Source organism: Danio rerio, chromosome 20, assembly GCF_052040795.2.
Source record: "Danio rerio strain M-AB ecotype USA chromosome 20, GRCz13ab, whole genome shotgun sequence".
NCBI classification, from domain to species: Eukaryota; Metazoa; Chordata; class Actinopteri; order Cypriniformes; family Danionidae; genus Danio; species Danio rerio.
The window spans coordinates 11,220,589-11,236,771 of record NC_141040.1 but is presented as its reverse complement, the minus strand read 5'-3'; the positions used below and the strand labels follow the sequence as shown (position 1 = coordinate 11,236,771).

General features: G+C 35.3%; 1 protein-coding gene across 8 annotated transcripts in view; it reads left to right on the top strand.

Annotated features, from left to right (window-relative positions):
• flrt2 (fibronectin leucine rich transmembrane protein 2) overlaps window positions 1-5,939 on the top strand; it is a 77,205-nt gene extending 71,266 nt beyond the window's left edge. For 5 of the 8 annotated variants that reach the window (XM_087297836.1, XM_087297834.1, XM_087297835.1 and 2 more), the window contains one exon: window positions 1,408-5,939. In XM_087297836.1, coding sequence (XP_087153962.1) covers window positions 1,805-3,793 — 1,989 coding nt within the window. In that variant the 5' untranslated portion in view covers window positions 1,408-1,804 and the 3' untranslated portion in view covers window positions 3,794-5,939. Of the gene's footprint in view, window positions 1-1,407 lie in introns of those variants that run through there. The other 3 variants (XR_015517995.1, XR_015517996.1, NM_001100043.1) reach the window with 2 other exon arrangements.
• The last annotated feature ends 10,244 nt before the right edge of the window (window positions 5,940-16,183 follow it).

Genomic DNA, 16,183 nt, shown 5'->3' with positions numbered 1-16,183 from the left:
TACTATATATATATATATATATATATATATATATATATATATATATATATATATATATATATATATATATATATACATACACACACACACACACACAATCGTTTTCATTTTAAGTACTGTATTTTGCTGTATACCATATTGTTCTCTTGCTTATTAAGTTTAATATGATTTTAAACATTTTTTTATATCTATTTATCTAATAAAATAAATAAATAAATACATTTTTGCTTAATTTCTTATTTTTTATTATTATTATTATTATTTTATTTATTTATTTATTTTATTATTTTTACTTATTTAGATATTTAAATTACAACTGTCACTGGTTGTTTCTTTGTACAGATAAGTGTTCTCTTGTCAGGTATTGATTGGCTTAACTCTATTAACAAAGCAAATGGTCCAGGCCACAAAAACAAAAATCCAGTGCAATGATGTTTCCTGATGGCTCAAGATGTCAAGAAGTTTATTAACTTAGGCAATACATCAATTCAAACAAAACAAAAATAGTATTTTTGTATTATTGTATTGTATGTGCATAAATATTTTGCTGGGTTATTCAGCTACAACGTCAATGTTGTCTTATTTCACAAAATGTAAAAGTTGTGGAAAAAAAATAAAACATTGCCCTCAGCTATTTTTTTTCCATTCGATGTTTGTTAAAGGGCAGTAGAAGTATTATACAAAATTGTATGTTGTTTAAAACAATGCCAGTTTAGCTTTACGTTTTAACTCAAGTCACTCAGAAAAAAAAGATTATTGCAGTTTGAACTGTAGAATATTGTTATGATACCTTGAGCTAGCTTAAAATAAATAAATAAAATAAAGTAATATTGATCAGGTATTTGAGGTAGAGAGGCTAAATTATAACCAATACCATTTAATTTGACAGGCAACATTTATCACCCTGAGCAGTATAAGACACCCCCAGTCCCTCAACTTGTTAGAATGTTTTATTATCATTTTTATTATTATTATTATTATTATTATTATTATTATTATTAATTTATGTTTTTACTTTTTTTTTCCCTCAAGCTACACTCAAAGAAGACATATTCAATAATGCACAATGAGCATGCCATATAGTACTTATATTTCATAAGCAATATCCTTGTACAGTACTTGGGGAGACTATTAAAACAAACGTTGTACAGTATGAAACCATGTACCCTTTTTACATGTTTTTTTCATTTTTCACCTTTCCAAGATTTTAGGAGGTGGGGGAATGTGTTTCATATTTCAAGTTATGCTTTTGCGAGTTATTGATTGTCAATGCCTTTAAGTTTTCTGGATGGCTTTATTTCACAAGGTCTGTACAAACAGGAATGTGGATGTATTGGCTAAATGTGATTTTGTTGTGAAACCACACTTCATGCATTCAATATTTTTTTCCCCCCTTATTTTAAACAGGTCTCTAGAACCAAATGTCACATCTCCTGGAAGCAGCTTGGGCTGGGGCCCATCAGCACTTGACAGCAGGCCGGGAGGTGGACGATGTGGCTCAGTGCTTCAGCACCATCTGAGTCACACCCTGCTTGGGCCCGAGTGAGAGCAGTCAATGATCTGACTCCTCAGCATGGATGGCTTAAGTGAAAGAACCTATGTGCTCTAATGAGACCACCTTCTCTAGAGAAGGACTAGAAAATTATCAAGGGATTACTCCTCGGCTTGAATTCTTACATTTATCTGCAAACTGCACATTAGAATAATCTTTTAAAGGACATTTTGCTGGATTTTTACATTTCCATTTTACTCCCTTCAGCCACTGATTTTCCCTTGCCATTTCCTTTAACTTTTTTTTTCCATTATGGAGTTTCAAACTGGATTTTGGAATAATGATTGGACTTCATTTCTTCGCTTTTGGTTGACAGTTCTGTTGAGCTTGCATGTGCAGTTCAGCCCTGTCTCCTCCTGTCCAGAGGAGTGCCGCTGTGATAGAACATTTGTTTACTGTAATGAGAGGAGCCTGACGTCTGTGCCTCTGGGGGTGCAAGAGGGATACAAGACCCTCTTCCTCCACAACAATCAGATCAATAATGCCGGCTTTCCATTGGAGCTACACAATGTTGCCTCTGTAGAAACGGTTTACCTGTACGGGAATCAGCTGGATGAATTTCCCCTTAACCTTCCGAAGAATGTCCGAGTGTTGCATCTCCAGGAAAACAACATCCAGACCATTTCCAGGGCAGCACTTGCCCAGCTACACATGCTGGAGGAACTCCACCTGGATGACAACTCCATCTCAACTGTAGGGGTAGAGGAGGGGGCTTTTAGGGAGGCTCTCAGTCTCAAACTTCTTTTCCTCACCAAAAACCATCTAAGCAGTATCCCTATCGGATTACCTGCAGACCTAAAGGAGCTGCGTTTGGATGAGAATCGAATTGCAGACATTGACGAGGATGCCTTTCAGAATGTCACCACCCTGCAGCGACTGTTACTGGATGGAAACTTGCTTGAGGATGAGGCCATTGCTCCTGGTACCTTCCAGGATTTGGTCAATCTCAAAGAACTGTCCCTGGCACGCAACTCCCTCACCGCTCCACCACCATTGCTCCCTAGCGTATCCCTAACTAAGCTCAACCTGCAGGAAAACCAGATAGACACTATTGAAGTGACAGCCTTTGCTGGACTTAGTAAACTAGAAAAGCTAGATATCTCCAACAATCTGCTTCAAATTCTTCCACCAGGTGTCTTTGACGGCTTGAGAAGTCTGAGAATCCTTAATGCTAGAAACAACCTTTGGCGCTGCGATTGTAGCATTAAGTGGGTCATTGCATGGCTCAGGTCTCTGCCTTCTGCGATAAATGTCCGTGGGTTTACGTGCCAGAGTCCAGAAAGAGTGCGTGGTATGGTTATACGAGAGCTCACTTTAGATGCCATTGATTGCCCTGCAGGCACTGTTCTTCATCCCTGGCCAACTCATACATATCCATCTACATTACCGCCCCGCAGGACCAGCACCATCACCAAAACCACCTCTAGAACCACCCGCATCACCACCATTTCACCCACCGCTTTTTACCCAGCCTCCACCAACCCCACACCACCAGTGCCGCATTTCCCTCCCGGTCCCCTCCCACCCTACGAAGATCCCTTGAAAATCTCTTTTCATGTTGTTAACTCTACCTGCATTGATGTGAGCTGGGAGTCTTACTTCACTGTGACATCTTACAAGGTGACTTGGGTTAAGATGGGCCAAAGTTTGATGAGTGACATTACTCGAGAAAGAACAGTCCCTGGATACCAACGAAGGCTTAGTTTGTCAAATCTGGAGCCTAGATCCGTCTACCGCATCTGTGTGTATGTTTTGGATACTCTTAATACTTACAGACCGGGCGAGGATACTATCTGTTCTGAGGCTAAGACAAAATCCACATCCACATACTCTGAATCGGAGCAGGCTGCTCAGCAAGACAACACCTCCACACTTTTATTGGCTGGAGTGATAGGTGGGGCAGTGTTGGTGGTCTTAGTGACGCTTCTAAGCTTGTTTTGCTGGCACATGCACAAGAAAAGCAGATCGCCGTCGTCCAAATGGAAATACAACCGTGGCAGAAGAAAAGATGACTACTGTGAGGCCGGCACCAAAAAGGATAACTCCATCCTGGAAATGACTGAAACCAGCTTTCAGATAGTGTCGCTAAACAATGAGCAGCTTTTAAAAGGGGACTTCAGAATTCAGCCCATCTACACACCTAATGGAGGAATTGGCCTCCGAGACTGTCACCTTAGTAACAATAGCATAGCTTACTGCAAGAGCAGTAACGTTCCCAGTGTGGACTTCCTCCACACATGATGCTTTTCAATGGATGCTACAACCATTTGTTCAAAGAACATGTAGTTCAATATACTGTACATTACACGTATACATATAAATATATAAATATATATTTCCAGGTGCAGTCAACATGGTAATTTATACTGTGGACAAGTATGTGGAATTCTGCTATATTTTCTATTCTTAGTAAATATGAAATGGTTTTGTAATTTGTGAGGCTCAAAAGTGGCTTCACTCAAGGACACCACAGATGTTTTGTATAATCAAAGCACGTTGGCTACCTGCTACAAGTGCAGACCATAGGTTTTGCCTCTCAACCAGTTGAAGATGTTGCTAACCACACAACCAAAATATGCCCTTTTTGCTGAAATACAGCTACCCCTTCACATAACAGTAGTTACGATAACACAGTGGTCAGGAAACCAAAACACCGCTGATTAAGCTGCAGTAGAAAAAAAGGAGCCGGGTTTTTTTTATTATTATTGTTTTATTTTTTTGGAATTGAAGTGCACTTTCTTAATGCAGCAGACAGCATGAGCAGTCATTCAGGAAATGAGCTTTTGTGGAAATCACATTTGAAGGGAAAAGGGACCACTCTACAAAACCGTGCAGTTCCACTATGAGAGGTCTGTGAATGCAGTAGGGAGATGGCCTGAAAGGTTCCTGTGCAAGCATTTTCCAGGGCATATTTATGTTTGATTTTGGCCACAAGGGGGCAGCTTGTTTCAGTCTATACAAGAGGATAACAGCTTAAATGGACTACAAACACTCTCCTGTGGTAAATCCATGACTTTTATGGGAATAGCTTTTGTGCTTGAGCCTTAATTTCAAGCAATTAGCAGCCCAAACATAAAATGAGGTAATGCAAGAGCTAAACCACTGAGGTAAACTATTAATATCCTGAGGGAGCTCTGTAAGCTCCTTCATGTTTGTTCTAATTATTAATCATTGAAAATTTGAAAACAGCGCAATCTCAAACTTCAAATCTGTAATTCACTTCTGTATACTCTAATTGCCCTTTCTGAACATGTTCTGTGATTTACAAATTAAGCCAGGGCTTTACACCCAGTTTCTCCTCTTTGAATATTTCTGTTTTATCACACGAATGTGATCAGGGACATTTTACAGCGACATCCACATCATTGTCTAGCTTTTTCCTTTACTGACCAAAACCTCTTTGTAATCATGCATCTCATCAGGTGGGATGATGAATGGCCGTTTAAACAAAAAGCCTTCTTTTCAGAGAGAAGAACTGGCACATGCCGGATTCAGTCTTTGAAAGAGTTTCAGATCCCTGCATGACTGCAATTAGGACTATTTTTTTAATGGTGCACCAGTATTCCAGGATGGAGCCAAGTTTGGAATGCAGGCTTGCTGTGGAGAAGTATTTATCATGCGCTGTTACTCATAGACTTCATTTGCTTTGACAAGATTTCATTTTGAGAGCCGAGATCAAACCCCCACTGCATAATCCCTGGTCCAGGAAAGGGGGAAGAAAGGCAGGGGTTATTTTCACTTGGCAAGAGGGTTCTGGATTAGGGAGGGGGTTTGTAGTTCTAATGGTAGTCCTAATTGCCTGAGTTAACCCTTCATCTTGACATTAAGGGGACGTTTACACAACAAAGTTTTCAGCCAAAAACAGGATTTTTAAAAACTTTTTAAAAAAAGTTTTCCTGTTCGTTTACACTATAACATGGTTTAAAACATGAGTTGAAAACTGTTTCAAAGTGGAGGTTTTTGAATATGATGCTGTTGTCTTAACCATGCAAATACATGAAAAGAAAGTCTTTGCTCAGCAAACAATTTTGTCTTCAATAGATGTCTAATAGACATCAAAACGTAGACAGCTTGGCTAAAGCAAGGCTAAACTTAGGCTGTCAGGGAAAATCTAATAGACATCTAAGAATAGCCCAAAACTAGACTGGTCGTCAAACAGGCAGATTAGACAGACTTTAAATCTGTAGTCATTTTTTTTTTTTTTTTTTTTTTTTTGATGACTAGTCTAGTTTTGGCCTATTCTTAGACATCTATTAGAATTTCACTGACAGCCCAAAATTAGCCTTGTTTAAGCCAAGATGACTATGTTTAGACATCTATTAAAAAACAAAAATGCTTACTGGGTAAAAGCAATGACCTCACATGCATGCATAGTATGTGTTTAGAAGAGAGTAGATTAAAGGAAAGTGCAAACAAACATACACGATAATGAGTGAATATGTTGTAGTATTGTTTGTTTCTAAACAATTTTGTATCTCTCAAAAATGAAGGAAGGTGAACTGTAAGTGGGGCAGTACCTTTTAAAAGATACCTATCTGTACCCAGAGTCCACAGTGGTACCTCAAAGGTACATAATAGTATCGAATTGTACCTAAAAAGTACCTTTGAGGTACCATTATGGACCTTTTAGGTTCAAACCTTTTGAAATGGTACTGCCCCAGTGACAATGCATTGAGTGAGAGTGTATTGTTGTTCCCTAATGCTTCATTAGCAAAGTGTGGCTTTACTTCACAGTACAATCTAAAGTGATACACATAGAAAACTATACATAAGCTATGTTTCCATCCACTGTTTTTATGTGCATTTTGAAATATTGTTTAAAAAATGCTTGATGGAAATGCCAACATGCAAAAGATGTGCATAAAAAACACTTTTGAGTAGGATAAACAATTGAGTAGTGTAAACTTTTTTTATTAGATAAAAAAGTGCATAAACTATGATGGAAACACATTTACCTAGTAAATTCTAATATGTTAATCAAGAAAACCTATTTGATTTTATGACATTTGATATCTAAAATGTGCAAAATTAATGCAAAGACAGCATTAATGGAAAACCTATGAAGTGACCACATTGCTCAACATCTGAAATGCTGCTCTGGTCATTCTAACGTCAGCCAAAGTCAGCCATCAGTATCATTACCTCCTAGAGGTGTCTTGAGTGACTGATCTCAAAGAAATGAATCAGGCCTCCAAAAGCGTCCGCAGTAGCCAGCCTATTAAAAGGGGTGCTTCTTTTTTTTTCTCGAAAGTGGACCTTATTTAAGTTATTAGCCTCAAATTATGAGGTTCAAATACTGTTAGTGACATTATATATATATATATATATATATATATATATATATATATATATATATATATATATATATATATATATATATATAATTTATTTATTTATTTTTTTACAAATGTGCATTTAAACTGTAAGTTATTACAGTTTTGTATATAATGTAATGAGGTTAGACATTTAAAATATAAAAAAGAATAAAAAAGATACATACAGTATTGTATATATATATATATATATATATATATATATATATATATATATATATATATATATATATATATATATATATATATATATATATATATATATATTGATATTTGGCATCCAGTTCAATTAGGAATTGACAATGTTCTCATTGATGGATACACTGCTTTATTTGCAAATGTTCAATGCCAAATTCCAGTTTTGCACAACTTTGGATGGAAACATAGATATTAAGCTGCAGACAGCAAGTAGACGCGTCCCTACAGATACTGTTTAACAAGGTAACAGCACCACATACTGACCTATTGCCCATTCTCACAGATATATACAGTTGAGGTCAGAATTATTAGCCCCCCATTGATTTATTCTTTTCTTTTTCTAATATTGCCCAAATGATAATTAACAGCAAGGTATTGCTCAGAGTATGTCTGAAAATATATATATATATATATATATATATATATATATATATATATATATATATATATATATATATATTTAACCTGCCTAGTTAACCTAATTAATCCAGTTGAGCCTTTAAATGTCACTTTAAGCTGTATAGAAAAATATAGCTGTCAAGATAGATGTTTTGAAAAATATCTAGTAAAATATTATTTACTGTCATCATGGCAAATATAAAATAAATCAGTAATTAGAAATGAGTTATCAAAACTGTTATGTTTAGAAATGTGTTGAAAAATTGTTCTCTCAGTTAAACAGAAATTGGGTAAAAAATAAACAGGGCGGGTAATAATCCAGGGGGGCTAACTATGTATTGGATGGTTGTCTACACCTTCCCCAACCTTAAATCCATTCATTACAGTATTGTAGATTATTGCAGTAAGGGTGTTTCCTTATTGGGTGTTACAAGGTCCACTACGTATTGGACCAGGTCCATATCATTGTGATATAGACTGCATACAGGACATCTTTTTTTTTTTTTTTTTTTTTTTTTGGCAACATCTTTGTCATGTAAACGTACCTTAAGGTTCAGACTAGATTGCTGGATACTTGTTTACTTTCAGGTTGAAATTAGCTTACTGGCAATCAAACGGATTTCTTTGACTAATAGTTGGAGCTTGCACAGGTTAACAACCAACCAAGGTTTATCTCAGTGGGACAAACTGTTCTCTAAAAGGAAAAAAAAAAAAAAAAAAAAGGGCTACTGCACTTCTATGGTCTTGAAAGTATTTAGCATCCCTGCAGGCTACTTCAACCATACCATCCCTACTTTCCTGGAACATCCCTGTGCTCTGTTTCTCATCTGAAGGGTTTTAACTGATGTGTACACCATTAACAATTTATTTCAAATCCTGTGGCCACCCGTAACTCTTTTTTACAGACTTCCTCCACACAAGTCCTGTGCGGTTGTCAGGCTCAGGTTCCCCAAGAGGAGGCGGTTGCGGTGGCAAATGAATCGCTGCAAAGTTAACCCGTTAGTAAGATAAATCTATCCCAAGCCTCTCTCTTTGACATTATTTCATATCGAGAAAACTAATAGTGGGCTAAGCAGAATAACTTATTTGTGCCACTATCCAGTACATCACTTGTAGTCCTCGAAGCTAGCGTGGAGGGTTTTTGCTGGGTCATTACCAAAACCAGAAATGCTTCATCCTAAACACGGTTTCATCCTAACGATTTTTATCTATTGCCTTACTGTAACCCAGCAGTATGTCTTAATGCGGTTCATTTGACGTTTATTTTGTGAATTACAGCAGAGAATCGCACGTTTTGAAAGCAGGACTGAATGGGAAGCACACATTTTGAAGGGCAATTGCAAAAAGCATCCTGACAGACATCCGTACATGACATTGCTAACAAGCCAAGGTCTATCTTCCAGACAAGAATGGCGTGCTATGATTCAGAGTGACTCATTGCTTCGCTCGTGTGGCATACATTGTTCTTTATTTTCTACGGACGAGCTTGAAATCACAGTAGTGGCCCTGTAGCTGAATGGATGTATTACACAATAGGGACTGTGAGCAATGCCTTGTGTCCGTAATCCAACCTAACAGTCAATCGGTCTCTTGAAAAAGCACATTGATTTGGTTTGGAATAATTACTCTAACTGACTGTGAGGTCAGTCTGAACAAAGCACTACCACAAATGTGGCTGAATTCGTCTGTGATCTTTGTGTGTCCCTTGCATTCTTTTATTTTTTATTTAAAGTGATACATATGTTTTAAAAGTTTTCATCTTTCATCGTTTGGTCAATAAATATACCAATGCAGTGGTTCCCATTTCTAGTTGTCGGGTCTTTCTTATTTGACGCACAAGGATTGGTCCATGCCTCTCTCTCTCTCTCTTAAAAAGTTGATTTGAATAAGATGTGTTAAGTACGCTAAAAATATATATTTATTACGAGCTGAAACAACACGATTCTTGATTTTTTTTTTTTTTTCGGTGGGCGGGGCAACTTAAATGATTTGTGTTCAATCCACTTAAATTTGTAAATTTGTACTTCATGTTGCTCCAACACAAATCAATTCTAGGAAACCCACAATTTCTTTTTACAGTGTAAAGAAAATATACAAAAAACCGAGGACTGGAATTGGGAACCACTGCACTGCAATGTTGGCACATTGGTTGACTGTAGTTTTACATTAGAGTTAAGCAAAATATAGCTGATTTGTGAATGAATCAATTACATAATGACTTTTACTAATGGCAACCAGAAAGCCATGACAAGTTGAGCAACAACCACAAACTGTCTGTGTGTGTGTGTTTTTTAAGCATTTTGGGTATTTTATTTCTTCACCATGAGGATGGGGAATGATTCTGCTACTTTCGAAACAATCTCATGTTTAAGATATGGTGATTTGTTTGGTCAGCATTCTTGGTTTTTACTAGTAGAATCCATCAGGAACCAAAGTAACTTTTGATTGCTACGTACATTTATTTTGTTTTTGTTTCCACTACTATACAGTTGTTGTCGTCCCATGTATGTGCCTTCAAATGAACTTACAATGTAAAGTCCTTGAAACCTTTAAATGTTTTTGCACAAGTTGTAAATAGATAAACCAAGCTTTTTTTTTTTTTTTTTTGAAAATAAAGGAGCCATCAAAAATGACCTGTGATGAATTTGTCCATTACAACAATATATATATATATATATATATATATATATATATATATATATATATATATATATATATATGTATATATATATATATATATATATATATATATATATATATATATATATATATATATATGCTTCATGTTATTGTCATATTTTGATAGATTTATTAACACATTGTATGCATAGATGCTTAATTAGGGTTGGGCCACAAAAATTAGAGGGTCCATTAAAGGCATAACATATTTTTGGCCGATAAATTTTCAGTGGCTGAAAATTCAGTACATTTCTAATATCAAAACACTTTTAGACCCAATACCAATTCTACCCCTAAGCCCTTCCCCTTACTCCTTGTCCCAATCCTCTTTAGCTTGAAAGCATAGGGTTAAAGGGAGGGCTAGATATTCATTGAAAAAAAGATTTTCAGGACCACACTTGAAAATTAGTATTTTTTGTCATTATCACAATTGTTTAAAACAAACAAGCATATGTTTCAATTAATTAATAACAGCGTTCATGTCTTACCGTCATGCTTTAAAAAATGCTAAAATAAAAACTGCTAAATTTTGCTATCTATAATACATAATAATAATAACTCCTGTACAGCGATCCCAGAACATTCTGACACTCAAATCCCATTCAGAAAAGTGTAGTTGCTGGGAATGCCTTTTACAGTGTCTGATCTAATGTTAATGTTGTTTTTGTGTGTTTATGATCTAGTTGCCATGTTATAGTATTATGATAACTTGATATATGCATTCAGTGATTTCCTGAAGATAAATACAAAAAAAAAAAAAAAACATCTGGAAAAACTACAGCAGTCATGATCGTCAATCTCATATGAAGCAAGAGATCGAGATGACATATGATGACGTGTGCAGGTCATGTTGTGCTGTCCCATTTTTTAGGGGTACATTTTGAAGCCCTTCCCGTTCACACTTTCAAGGGCCAAAAGGAAGGGGTAGGGGTACAAATATAGAATTGGGATTGGGCCTTAGATTCTCATTGTTGCACATTTCTGCTGTGTGATTGGCTCTTAGATCAATAAAGAGTAAAACAGTCCAGAGCTTATCATTGTTATTAACATAAATTTTATAATTTATCAGCCCAGCCCTATGATCAAAATCTAAATTTGCTCAAAATTTGTTTGTAGAGAATGAAACAAATTGTTACAGCCAAACATATAATATAATACAATGCCCCATTCACATGGGGCATCCGCATCAATACTTCCCATCCACTTAAGTGGTGTTGCTCGCTGCTAAAACAAGCACTTAAGGGACGTGTCAACCAATTAGATAGCTTTATGCAAATACCCCAGCTCAAACAGACAATTGCGGACTAATTTCATTGGCTGACACTGCTATGATGATTGCATCAGCCCCAACTTCAGACACGCCCTCGGTCAAGCATTTACACTGAAGCCCCATGTGAATGTAAGGTAACTTTTAAACCCAGAAACCGAAATTTCCTGTCTCTGTCTATATATTGTGCCTTAGTCTTTCAAATACTGAAAAATACATTATTGATACCCTAACATGATAACAATAGAACCTAAACATTTTAAACTAATGCATTTGTAAAGGTTCTTTTATGATATTAAGCCAGATTTTGGCAAAAACTCAAACAATCCAAATACAAACAAAATCAATAATACTATTAAAAATTGTGTGAAATAACAATGGAATGACATTTTCTCATACTTCAACAGATTCTTTAAATCTTGTGTATATATTTAGTAAAATATGAAATATGTAAAATGTAACCGCTTTACAGAAACTGTTAGATTTCACACATATAAACTGTTTGCATTTTAGATGCTGTCAGTGTTTATTTGCATGCTTGAGTGCACTGTATGTCAAAATGTACATTGAAATGCAGGTTTGAATACCTACAGACACTAATGAGACTGAGCAGCAGCATATATGGTAAGTGAAACTGACAACTTATCTTCTTGCAATTAGTATGATAACAGCTGCTAGGTTTAGACAATTTATATATTAGAACCCACAATGGTAAAAGTTGCAGCTTTAAAAAAAAACATGTATAGCCTATACATACTGTATATATGTGTGATGAATGTGTGTGTTTGGCCACTGAACTAGGCAAGTTACTTACAGTTGAAATATTTAGAGACCTGCTCTGCACACTGACACCATCAATCATACTGTTTTCCCAAATGCAAGCAATTAAGCAGCTCAGACTCTTGTAGCCAATGGATGCTGTAAACATGTTTAGGTCTGGTAGGTGCCTGAATGGAAGACTTCTTGAGAAAACAATATGCTTTTGTGGGCTGAGTTGTTATTGAGGTCAGCAGGAGGTGTTCAGCCTGTGGTCTCTGTGGGTCTTTAATGCCACAGTATAGTGACGATGATGCTATAGTCTTAAAAATCACACGTGTCTATCTATCTATCTATCTATCTATCTATCTATCTATCTATCTATCTATCTATCTATCTATCTATCTATCTATCTATCTATCTATCTATCTATCTATCTATCTATCTATCCATGCGCAGAGCGCAAAACGCGGGGCGCAAACGCTTTCAGGGCGTGTCAGAGCGCATTTTTGCTAATTTACGGACAGGAAAATGCGCTTTGCGCCAAGGCGCATGGGCTAAAAGGGTTGAGTTTATTTTCTTAATGAGTTATAGGTGTGTTTTGAGAATAAACCAATTAGAGTCTCATCTCCCATTCCCTTTAAGACCCAGCTGCGTCGCGCCAAGAGCGCATTCGCTATTTATAGGGCACAAAGTAAGTCTAAGTGGAAAAAATAAGCATTACACAAGCAAACAGTTAACAGTTGACAGTTTTTTTTTAGCAGAAAACTGTTAAACAGAGCATCTACTGCGTGAGAATGAGAGATAATGGAATTACTTTCACATTCGCTCTTGGATAGGGAAACCTTTATGCACAGACATCAATTAGCCTATAAATAATTAATTTCGTTTGTTAAGCGCAATGATTTGTTTCAAAACTATTTCAAAATTCAGTTCTAATTTCTAGCAAACGAATAAATGAACAATAATGACCAAGTGTGGTCAAAATACTGAGTTATTTCCAAATACACCTGCCATGCCCCATATGGTCTTAAACCTGACAGGTGGGCAAATCTAAGCTTGTTTTTAATAAAACAAATATAAATATGGATATATTAAATAATACTGCTAATAATAATAACATTATACAAAAGCAAATTGTTATGAATGAACTGAAAAAGCCTCCCGAGAGGAAGAAGACATATGACATTTTGATATTTATGTAGACTAGAAAATAATATGTTTTGTATTATTTTAATCCTTTATATTTATATCCTATATCTATTCTTATTATATCCTATATATATCCTTAATATTACATTTTTTTCATATGTAAAGATATTTGCCTATTGCTCTCTTGTACATAATAATCTCTCTGCGCCGGAGTTTAGACCGGGTTAGTTTTGGTCTAATGAAAAATCTATTATAGTTTCTCAAAATAGCGACACGCCAGCGGTCCGCCTCAGAACGCCTTCCTTTTTAGACCAGAACGCCTATGGGCGCACAAATGAGTGCTAATGCATTTACTATTTAAACAGCGTAGCGCAAAGCCTCAAAACGACTCTTGCGCCAAGCTTAAACTACCAAAAGACTTTTGCGCCGCGTCTTGCACTGGGTGTATGATAGGGCCCTATGGCTGTCGGTCTGTCTCTGTGAGTCTTTAATGCCACAGTATAGTGATGAGGACACTATAGTCTTTAAAATCACTCTGGGAGTCTTGCAAGAACACTTTCTTTGCCATTCTAGATAACTTTATTAATAAATTTTTTGAGTAATTGCAGAGATGTATGGATGCAGTCATCCAAGCTCATCACAGTCATACAAAATATAAACTCTTTTTCCACTGCACCATGACTTAATATTCTATACTGTACATTATTTATGCTAAGAGACAAGACTTGTCTAATCAAAGTCAAACCTTACTGCCTTAATTAATTCAGTAAAAATCAAGACATGATCATGTTTTATTTCAGTAAAATAAGCATAATATATTCTAATATTTGCCTTTTATATAAGCCACTTCTAATACCAAATGATCAACTAGAAGTCAAGTTATTTTTTGTAGTTTCTAAAACTTGGATAGGCGACAAGACTTTTGTCAGGTTGTGCATATATATATATATATATATATATATATATATATATATATATATATATATATATATATATATATATATATATATATATATATATATATAGATATATATATATATATATATATATAGATTTAAAACCACATGAGAGAAAGTAATGGTGACACGGTGGCGCAGTGGATAGCGATTTCACCCTACAGCAAGAAGGTTGCTGGTTCGAGCCTCAACTAGGTCAGTTGGTATTTCTGTGTGGAGTTTACATGTTGGCATCGGTTTCCTCTGGGTGCTTTGGTTTTCCTCACAAGTCCAAAGACATGCTCTATAGGTAAATTGGGTAAGCTAAATTGTCTGTAGTGTATGTGTGTGAACTGTCTCCTCCCCCCAAGAATTATGGTAATGAGTCTACTTTGACACAACCAAACGGAAAAGCAATGGCAAAGGCAAGCAAAAAGAGAAACTTAACAGAATTTGATTTGAAGGTGCTCCTATCGGAGGTGGACTGGAGAAAAACGGCGTTATTTGCAAGTTTGTTCTCTGGAATTATACATACACATGCACAGCACAATAATTCCACTGTATCTATTATTTATCATTATGTAGTTATTATGTTAGAAAATTATATATTATATCATTCTTTGCAGACAGTTATATTGTTTTGTCTATTTCTATACATTTCTTATTGCTGCTGTTGTTATTGCTTGTATCTCTGCAATTAAAATGATGGGCTCTATTCAGATGATCCATGAGCAAAGCGCAGGGCGCAAACACATTAAGGGCATGTCAGAATCCACTTTTGCTAATATAAGGATGGAACAATCCGCTTTGCGCCATGGCACATGGTCTAAAAGGGTTGAGCATATTCTCTTAATTATTTATAGCTGTGTTTTGAGAATAAACCAATCTCAAGAGTCTCATCTCCCATTCCCATTAAGAGCCAGTTGCATTGTGCCATAGTGAATTTACTATTAACATGACGGACCTTATCAGTGGAAAAACTGAGCGTTTTACTAGCTAGAAAACAGTTAAACAGAGCATCTACAGCGTGAGAATAAGAGATAAGCCTCGTCATTATTTCGGTCTACTTTCACTTTTGCTCTCGTGGTTAGGGAAACCTTGTACACACAGACATCAATTAGCCTATCAATAATTAATTTCGTTGGTTAAGTGCAAAGATTTGTTTCAAAACTATTTCTAAATTTAGTTCTAATTTTCAGCAAACGAATAAATGAGCAATAAAAACGAATGTTCAAAAACTTATTTCCAAATACACATGCTGTGCCCCATTTGGTCTAAAACCTGACAGATGGGCAAATCTAAGCTTGTTTTTAATAAAACAGATATAAATATGGATATAATAAGTAATACTGCTAATAATAATAGCATTATACAAAAGCTAATTGTCACGAATAAACTGAAAAAGATGAAGACGGCATGAAAGTATGATTTTTATATTATCTTGGCTAGAAAATAATATGTTTTGTAATATTTTAATATATATATATATATATATATATATATATATATATATATATATATATATATATATATATATATATATATATATATACATACATATATATATATATATATATATATATATATATATATATATATTTTTTTTTTTTTTTTTTTTTTAATTCTGAATGTTACCAAAGCTTTTTGTTTAAAAATACACTAAATAATTCCTAAAAATCACAAATGTCTTTGATTTATACTGAAAGCAAGGGTCATCTCGTATCACCATAGATTACAGTGCAAATTGAATCCTCATTTTGGTTGTAGTTTGTAAACATTATGAAGAGTGCTTGGCTAGCCTATTGTTTTAATGGTATATCATGAGTTTTTCTTTAATTGACTAATTTCTTCTGTATTGTACATGAAGGTCAATGCTGAAAAAGAAGATGAGGTTGAATGACCACTGCTCCAG